This window comes from Portunus trituberculatus, chromosome 25 (genome assembly GCF_017591435.1).
Source record: "Portunus trituberculatus isolate SZX2019 chromosome 25, ASM1759143v1, whole genome shotgun sequence".
Lineage (NCBI taxonomy): Eukaryota > Metazoa > Arthropoda > Malacostraca > Decapoda > Portunidae > Portunus > Portunus trituberculatus.
The window spans coordinates 16,476,914-16,486,732 of record NC_059279.1 but is presented as its reverse complement, the minus strand read 5'-3'; the positions used below and the strand labels follow the sequence as shown (position 1 = coordinate 16,486,732).

The 9,819-nt window shown below is 38.5% G+C and overlaps 1 protein-coding gene across 1 annotated transcript; it reads left to right on the top strand.

Annotated features, from left to right (window-relative positions):
• Positions 1–355: 355 nt before the first annotated feature.
• Positions 356–1,108, top strand: LOC123508676 (putative glycine-rich cell wall structural protein 1; the record flags this gene model as incomplete). The annotated part of the gene is made up of 2 exons (XM_045262524.1): positions 356–409; positions 1,046–1,108. Coding segments are annotated over 2 exons (117 nt in total), but the record flags the coding sequence as incomplete, so codon positions are not given.
• Positions 1,109–9,819: the final 8,711 nt, after the last annotated feature.

The following is a 9,819-nucleotide window of genomic DNA, read 5'->3' as shown; positions in this document are numbered from 1 at the left end:
GGGGAGGAGCCTTCTGCTTTGCTGTCCTGTCTCTAACACTATGTAGTTAGTATAGAATAGTTAACCAAGCAGCCTAGTAAGGACCCCATGGTCTGTTGTTGCTTGGTCTTTCCTTTGTATCCTCCTCCTCCTCCTCCTCCTCCTCCTCCTCCTCCTCCCATCAGTCGGATACATGGATACTGCGCCAGAAAATGAAACCTCACTTAAAGCTGCCATCTGTGGTGGTGGTAGTAGTAGTAGTAGTAGTAGTAGTAGTAGTAGTAGTAGTAGTAGTAGTAGTAGTAGTAGTAGTAGTAGTAGTAGTAGTAGTAGTAGTAGTAGAAGCTGTTACCGAAAGAAGAGGAGAGGAGGAGGAGGAGGAGGAGGAGGAGGAGGAGGAGGAGGAGGAGGAGGAGGAGGAGGAGGAGGAGGAGGAGGAGGAGGAGGAGAAGAAGAAGAAGAAGAAGAAGAAGAAGAAGAAGAAGAAGAAGAAGAAGAAGAAGAAGAAGAAGAAGAAGAAGAAGAAGAAGAAGAAGAAGAAGAAGAAGAAGAAGAAGAAGAAGAAGAAAAGAAGAAGAAGAAGAAGAACAAGAACAAGAAAAACAAAAGACAGAAAGAAAACAGAAAAAAAGAAAGAAAGAAAGAAAGAAAGAAAGAAAGAAAAAGAAGACCTAAACAGAGGAAGTAAAATGACGAGAATAATAACAAAACCAAAACAAAACAAACAAATAAAACACAACAATAATAAGAATAAGGAAACGGAAATGAATGAATAAGAGGTAGGAGCGAAAAGGAACACAAACAAACACAAACAAATCAACGGAATCAAAACAGGAAACACACAGAAAAACACAAAAAATGAAACACTATCAATGAAACAAGCAATTGTGTCACAACATTAAACACACACACACACACACACACACACACACACACACACACACACACACACACACACACACACACACTCTCTCTCTCTCTCTCTCTCTCTCTCTCTCTCTCTCTCTCTCTCTCAGTACACCCAAGTCACGCTAATATAACTTTTTACATCCTATAACACGGAGGAGGAGGAGGAGGAGGAGGAGGAGGAGGAGGAGGAGGAGGAGGAGGAGGAGGAGGAGGAGGAGGAGGAGGAACAAATAAAAAAGGAAAAGAAAGGAGGAAAGAATGAAAGAAAAAAAATAAGGATGCGAAGAAAAAAAAATAAGAAAAATATGACAAAAAGTGAAAAAAAAAGAAAATGAAAAAAAAAAAAAATAAGTGAGTGAGTGGTTAGGTTGGTCTTGGGTATATTAATTAATTGTTCTGGCCTCTCTCTCTCTCTCTCTCTCTCTCTCTCTCTCTCTCTCTCTCTCTCTCTCTCTCTCTCTCTCTCTCTCAGGTGTTTTGGACTAGCTTGTTCACCTGAGTCACGTCTTCATTACCTGCTCTGTACACATCAAGGTAAGCTTCACCTGTTCTTTAAATGACCTCTCTTCTATATTTACGTTTATCATTCTTTTCTTACTTATCCTTTCTTTTTTATTACAAGTCTTTAATTTTACCTGTGTTTAACTCCCTCAGTGCTATGACGCGCTTTTATATTCATTCTGCGTACTATTTCGTGATTTTATACAGCTTTAGAGATTTATATGGGGTTAAAATAGTGAAGACTCTGGCCATTAATCTTCTAACCTCTATAAACCCTTCCTAATGTCAATAAAATCATCTTATCATACCTAAATCTCAAGGTAAAAATATATGTCCCCAGTACTGAAAGGGTTAATAATTGTTGTTTTTTTATTAGATATACCTGTTCTTTTCATTTACGTGTGTTGTGTCATTGTTTTCCTCTCTGTCCCTTTTCTCAGTGTTGTGAAAGTTATCTCAGGACAAGTACAGTTACAAAAAGGTATTAGATTGACCCCTTCAGTACCAGGAGACGTTTCCATATTTATTCTGGCGATTTTATACAGCTTCAGAAACTTACATGGGGATTAGAATAGTGAAGACTGGCTATTAATCTTCTGACCTCTGTACACTCTTTTTAATGTAAACGAAACTGTCTAACGTGCCCAAAACTCATGGTAGAAATGCGTCCCAGTACCGAAGGAATTAAAGACAAAGAAATTAATGTGGAGGCCGGAAAAAAGGCAGGGATTCCATTACGATAAGAGAACAATTACGTATTAGAGCATCAATAAACTGTCTGGTCTATTTATGAAACTTGTCACTAATACGCAACAAAATTTAATGATACGTTTTTTCCTCTTTCGTATCGCTATTTTGCTGTTTATTTCCTGTTAATATACTGATACGTAACAAAAATTTAATGATATTTTTACTCTTTCGTATCGCTATTTTGTTGATTTATTTCGTTACTAAACTGATACGTTACACAATTTAATGATACTTTTTTTTCTCTTTCGTATCGCTATTTTGCTTATCTTTTTCTTATTATCAAACTTCCCACTGTCGTTTCTTTCTTGTTGAGATTGTTGAGGGTTCATTTACGTTCTTCCTCTACAAAATGCAATGGTACTTTTTTTTATCTACATTATTATCCTTTTTTTTTCTTTTTACCTATTATTAAACTTCCATTGTCATTTCTTTCTTATTGATATCATTTAGTATACTTGCCATTCACTTTTTACGATCTCTCTCTCTCTCTCTCTCTCTCTCTCTCTCTCTCTCTCTCTCTCTCTCTCTCTCTCTCTCTCTCTCTTCACCTATTACTAAATTTCCCATTGTCATTTCTTTGCTATTGATTTCATTTAGTAAACTTGCTATTTACTTTCTTCTCTACAAAAAACGATACTTCTTTCTTTTATCTTCATTTTTTCCGCTATTTCTAAACTTCCCTTGTCACTTCCTTCCTGCTGATTTCGTTTAGTACACTCGACATTCACTTTCTACATCTACAAATTACAATTTTTCTTGCTTTTATCTACATTACGATTTTTTTTCTTCCTATTCATAAACTTCCATTGCTATTTTATCCCTATCAATATCATTTAGTAAGCTTGCTATTAACTTTCTTACTCTACAAACTACGATTCTTCTTTCTTTTATCTACATTACGACCCTTCTTTCTATTCCTAACTTCCATTTTCATTTCTTTCCAATTGATATAATTTAGTAAACTTGCTATTAACTTTCTACCTCTACAAATTACGATTCTTCTTTCTTTTATCTACATTACAACCCTTCTTTCTATTCCTAACTTCCATTCTCATTTATTCCCATCTGATATCATTTAGTAAGCTTGCTATTAACTTTCTACCTCTACAAAATACGATTCCTCTTTCTTTTATCTACTTTACGATCCCTCTTTTCCATATTCCTAAACTTCCCATTGCCCCTTCTTTCCTATTAATAAGTAAGTAAATAAGTGAGTATAACTTTATTATTCCACAAACAATGAAAACTACAAGGTTCGCATAATAGGAATTTGATAACACACAATGAATAATGAAATGTCACATCAAAGATAACATCAGTCTCAAATAACGAAAGCATAGAAGAACTTTTTTTTTTTATTTACAGTTCTAAATATCGTTTAGTAATCTTGCTATTAACTTCCTATCTCCACAAATTACGATACTTCTCTCTTCTTATCTACATTACGATCCTTTTTTCTTCCTATTCCTAAAATTCCCACTGCCATTAATTTCCTATTGATATAATTTAGCACCTCCCATTCACTTCCTACTTCACTTTCTTACTCTCTTTTTGAAAGTTAACCCCTTCAGTACTGGGACACATTTTTTACCTTGAGATTTGTGTACCATTAGACCATTTCATTGACATTAGCAAGGGGCTATGGGAGTCAGAAGATTAATGGCCACAGTCTTCACTATTTCAATCCCACATGAGTTTTTGAAGCTGTATAAAATCACCAAATAGTAAGCTGAATGAATATGAAGACGCGTCATGGTACTGAAGGAGTTAAGAGAGGGCAGCAAGTGTCTCCGGTACCCTTGACTTGTGAGCCATCAAATTCCACCTCGTTTTGTATTCCTGATAGTATTGAATCATACTTTCCTTGGAGTTACCTTCACATGACACGTATTCCATTAGTAGCTTGCACACACACGCACACACACACACACACACACACACACACACACACACACACACACACACACACACACACACACACACACACTGGCATCATCATTATTACCGCCACCATCACCACGTTCGTAAATATTTTAAAAACCAACCAGAGAGAGAGAGAGAGAGAGAGAGTGTGTATCCATGACCTTCACTGATCACCAAGAAGGAAATGAAGAAAAGACAAGAGTAAAGATAGGAAATAAAGAACGGAAGAGATGAATTACGAAGGAAAGGAAAACAAGAAAAATGTCATGAATTTATAAAGGAAGGAAGAAAGACAGGAAGAAAAAGACGAAGGAAGGAAGGAAGAAAATGAAAAAAAAAAGAAGGAATGAGAGAAGAGGAAAGAAAGTTAAATAAAGGAGGGAAGAAAGAAACGTTACAAATTAATGAAGGAAGTAGGAGGACGGGAAGAAGAGAACGAAGGAAGGAAGGAAGGAAGGAAGGAAGGAAGGAATGAAGGAAGGAGAAGAAATGAGAGGAAAAGAGAACAGGAAGCATAACACATTTATCAGGATATGAGGTATAGACCAAATTTTAGAGCACGCACACACACACACACACACACACACACACACACACACACACACACACACACACACACACACACACACACACACACACACACACACACACAACGATTTAAGCAAAAAAAAACTTATTTACAACTAAAACAGCATCTTTTTACCAGAATACCAAATAAAACCGAGAGAGAGAGAGAGAGAGAGAGAGAGAGAGAGAGAGAGAGAGAGAGAGAGAGAGAGAGAGAGAGAGAGAGATGTATGACTAAAATAAATATCACATGAATCATAACTTCCTCACAGATAATAATAAAAACAATGACATCATGTTTTGTAACTTGCACTCACCACGTCCAGGCAATCACAAAGGATCGCAAAGGAATAACAAGCGTCCGCACCACAAACGAAGCGACTACAGTAATCCTAAACGTTTTCTCGTCCTGCCTCTTACATTGGCCACATTGTAATGAGCTAATATTCCAGGTGTTTTTTTTCTTTTATCCTTTTTTTATGGTTCCAGATACGATTTAATTAAGGAAAATAGGAAAACAAATGACTAGAGATATTATTTTTCAGAACGTTTCATTTTTATTATTTTTTTATGGTTCTAGATACAATTTAAGCAAGGAAAATAGGAAAATAAAAGGAAAAATTGATGTAAGCTTATTTTTCAGAACGTTTTTTTTCTATGGTTCTAGATACAATTTAAGCAAAGAAAATAGGAATAAATAAGGGAAAATTTTCAGATCACAGCCAAATATTACTTCTAGCAAGGATTCTGTAGCTATTAATAGGAAATGAAAGAAAAACATTAGAACACAAAGAAATATCAATAATGGAGATGAGAGAGAGAGAGAGAGAGAGAGAGAGAGAGAGAGAGAGAGAGAGAGAGACCCACTGAGACAACATAACAAACTGTAATGAACTTTAATTAAAATCTACAAGGCATTTTATCACTCTAGACACAAATTAACAAATATTTCACGCTCACCAAGAAGAGAAACACACATACAAACACACACAACAATCCCTACACCACTTATAAACAAACCAGAAGAGAGAGAGAGAGAGAGAGAGAGAGAGAGAGAGAGAGAGAGAGAGAGAGAGAGAGAGAGAGAGAGAGAGAGAGAGAGAGAAAGAGACAGAGGCAGACAAAATAAAAGTAAAAAAAAGTAAATAAATAAATAAATAAAACACTAAAACACAAAACTTAACCTAAAAACACTAAGACAAACCAAGATATCCTACAATCCTACAATCCTTCAACACGGAACGCCTGAGGGAATGAGAGAGAGAGAGAGAGAGAGAGAGAGAGAGAGGGAGGGAGGGAGCAGCGCGCTATCCTGAGAGAAACCACTGATCCAGCACCAGGTGAAGGCTGCTGGGAGGGACGCACAGGTAACCACAGACAGGTGATCACGGAGCGAGTAATGCGTGGACAAAGTACTCGTATAGGGATGACAGATGAACAAAAGAGTGGCTGTGTAGGGGCCGGGAGACACTGGGTGAAGGCTGAGTTACGGGACGGAGGTATGGGTGGGTGGGTGAGTGGGTAGATGAACGGATGAGTGGCTGGGTTGGGTGGATGTTTAGGTGGGATGATTAGATGGATGGATGGAAGGAAGGAAGGATGGTTAGGTGGGATGATTAGATGGATGATGGGATGGTGGGTGGGATGTATGGATGGAAGGAGAGAAGGAAGGAAGGAAGGAAAGATGGTTAGGTGGGATGGTTAGATGGATGATGGGATGGTGGGTGAGATATATATGGATGAAGGGAAGGAAGGAAGGAAGGAAGGAAGGAAGGAAGGAAGGAAGGAAGGAAGGAAGGAAGGAAGGAAGGAAGGAAGGAAGGAAGGAAGGAAGGAGGAGAGGAGAAAATATAATAGGTGCGTGCATACATACGTGTTAATATAGGTAGATTTAGATTTATAGATAGATAGATAGATAGATAGATAGATAGATAGATAGATAAATAGACTGACTGATAAATAGAAACAGACAGATAGATAAATACTCGTAGCTACATGCAAATATACATATATATACATACATACATATAGATAAATAGATAGATGGAGAAATACAAAATTAGAATAGATAGATAGACAAAACAAATAGAGAGATACATAGAGATTTAAAGCATGGATAAACACACACACACACACACACACTAATTACCAGGTAGAGCCAATTAAGATCCAGTTATAAGCACACACAGGTAACACACGTGAGAGGAGCAGCAAATTGGGGCAAATAGGTAAACCATAGGTAAATAAAAGGAGCAACACACTAATAGAGAACTACCATCAAGTCGGCCTTTTTTGTGGGGCTGGCCTTCTCTCCTACATAAAATAAAAGGGTGTAGAATTAGTATAAGCTACATCACAGCAACACGAAGACACACAAACCATATACATAAATCACCCATATATATAAGTAACGGGAAATAAAGGTAGAAATGCGAAGAAACAGGTAAATCAGAGCACAGGTGAGATGAAAATAGAGTAAAAGGATCAATAAACAGACAGACAGGTAGACAGACACACAGATAGGCAGGCAGACAACCACCGCTAATTCAATTTCAAGATATATCCTTTTTTTTTTTGGTGGGGGATGGTGGGAGGGGACGCTAACTCTCTCGGAACTGCAAGAGGACTGGTATCTTAGAGAGCCATTTTGTATCATCGTATGTTATCTTTGACTAGCTTTCCTCTCTTACTTATAAAAAAAAAAAACACCTTAACCTTTCCAGTCACCTCTATCCTCCCCCTCTTCTCTGTCTCCTCACTCGTCCTACCTGTTACCTATACATATAGTTTACCAGTCACCTACATCCTCCCTCTCTCTGCCTCCTCGCTCGTGCTACCTGTTATCGCGGCAGTTTAGCAAGCGCAGCCAGGTGTAGAGCCGCCCCGCAGACGCACTCCCAGCCACCCAGCCACCCAGCCACACAGCCAGCCACGACCCCCACGCAGCCCCGCATCCTGGTACTGCACTGCCACTGACTCTGCAGGAATGCGCGGCACGCTGGCACACACATGCAAACTGGGTGACTTTGAGGAGGGACGCGCGGAAGGAGGGAATGAAAAAGAGAGAGAGAGGAAGAGGAATATGAAGGAGAGGTGGAGAGGAGGATGAAGGAAATTGAGACGTGTTAAAGGTAAGGGAATAAAGTCTCTCTCTCTCTCTCTCTCTCTCTCTCTCTCTCTCTACATATAGAATAGAATAACTGAAGAGAGAGAGAGAGAGAGAGAGAGAGAGAGAGAGAGAGAGAGAGAGAGAGAGAGAGAGAGAGAGAGAGAGAGAGAGAGAGAGAGAGAGAGAGAGAGAGAGAGAGAGAGAGAGAGAGACTAGAAACATATAAAAAGAAAACTCAAAACAGATATATTTTTTTAGACACAGACACTGACCAAAAAATCACTAGAAAATGAAAAAAAAAAAAAGACATTTAATTCCCATACCCAGCCAGATAACACGATACAAAGCTACGCAAGTAATACAAAGATACGACACTTCAAATACGAAAAGAGAAAAAAAAAAAAAATGGGCGGAGTAAAAAGGAAAACAAAGGAAGGAAAATACGAGCCATGAACTATTTTTTAAAGAAAGGAAAGGGAAACAGAAGGAAATAAATAAACATTAGTAAAAACGTCAACACAAAAGTAAATACAGGTTATAAACAGACATGATGCAGGAAAGTTGTAAGAAAAATTGAGGAAAGTGAAGATGGAAAAGAGGAATAATAACAATGTTGATAATGATGTAAGAATGAAAGGAGAAAGCAAGAATAAGCAGAGAGAGAGAGAGAGAGAGAGAGAGAGAGAGAGAGAGAGAGAGAGAGAGAGAGAGAGAGAGAGAGAGAGAGAGAGAGAGAGAGAGAGAGAGAATATGCAAATAATTCATGTTTTATTTATGAATTGTAAGTCATGAACTTGTACAGAGGAGGAGGAGGAAAAGGAGGAGGAAAAGGAGGAGGAGGAGGAGGAGGAGGAGGAGGAGGAGGAGGAGGAGGAGGAGGAACGATGAAGACTATAGGATAATGACAAAGACGAAGACGGTGACAAGGAGGAGGAGGAGGAGGAGGAGGAGGAGGAGGAGGAGGAGGAGGAGGAGGAGGAGGCAGGGACCGAAACAGGATGCACTAAGGACACCGTAGCCTCCCTTCCTCTCGTCGCCGCCCTAAGGATCCTTCACCTCGCCCTCAGGAGCTACGCCATGCCTCCTCCTCCTCCTCCTCCTCTTATTTTACCTTCTCTTCCTCTCTTTTGCATATCTTTTTCCAGTACACATCTCTCCTTCGAAACCACAATGCACGAACACACACACACACACACACACACACACACACACACACGACTGACTCATACATAAATTTGCGTATGTATACATGGCCAGTTCATATACACTAAAATACGTACAGGCACATACATCACATCACTGACACACACACTGGAGGATACAATACGTGTACACACACACACACACACACACACACACACACACACACACACACACACACACACACACACACTGAAGGATACAATACGTATCCTCATCACACACACACACACACACACACACACACACACACACACACACACACACACACACACACACACACACACAAGGATACACATCACACACACACACACACACACACACACACACACACACACACACACACACACACACACACACACACATGTAGTACTATATGGTGTTAAAATTTTTCTAATGCATCAGTAGTAGTAGTAGTAGTAGTAGTAGTAGTAGTAGTAGTAGTAGTAGTAGTAGTAGTAGTAGTAGTAGTAGTAGTAGTAGTAGTAGTAGTAGTAGTAGTAGTAATAATAATAATAATAATAATAATAATAATAATAATAATAATAATAATAATAATAATAATAATAATAATAACAATAATAATAATTTTCCATTTCTACTTTTATCTCTTATTTAGTTTCTTTCTACGATCACCATTAGTATTATTGTTTCTGCTACTTTTTTTTTCCTCTCTACATCTTTTTCTTCTTTTCTTCTTTTAATTCAGCTTGGAGTCATTATTATTGTTTTTATTTTCGTCGCTGTTGTCGTCATTGTTGTGGTTACTTATACAAAGTTTTCACCTTTACCACTCCCATAACATTAGACACCACCACTACCACCACCACCACCACCACCAAGTACCAGGAACCTACCCAAACAAGTTTATGGAGTGACTC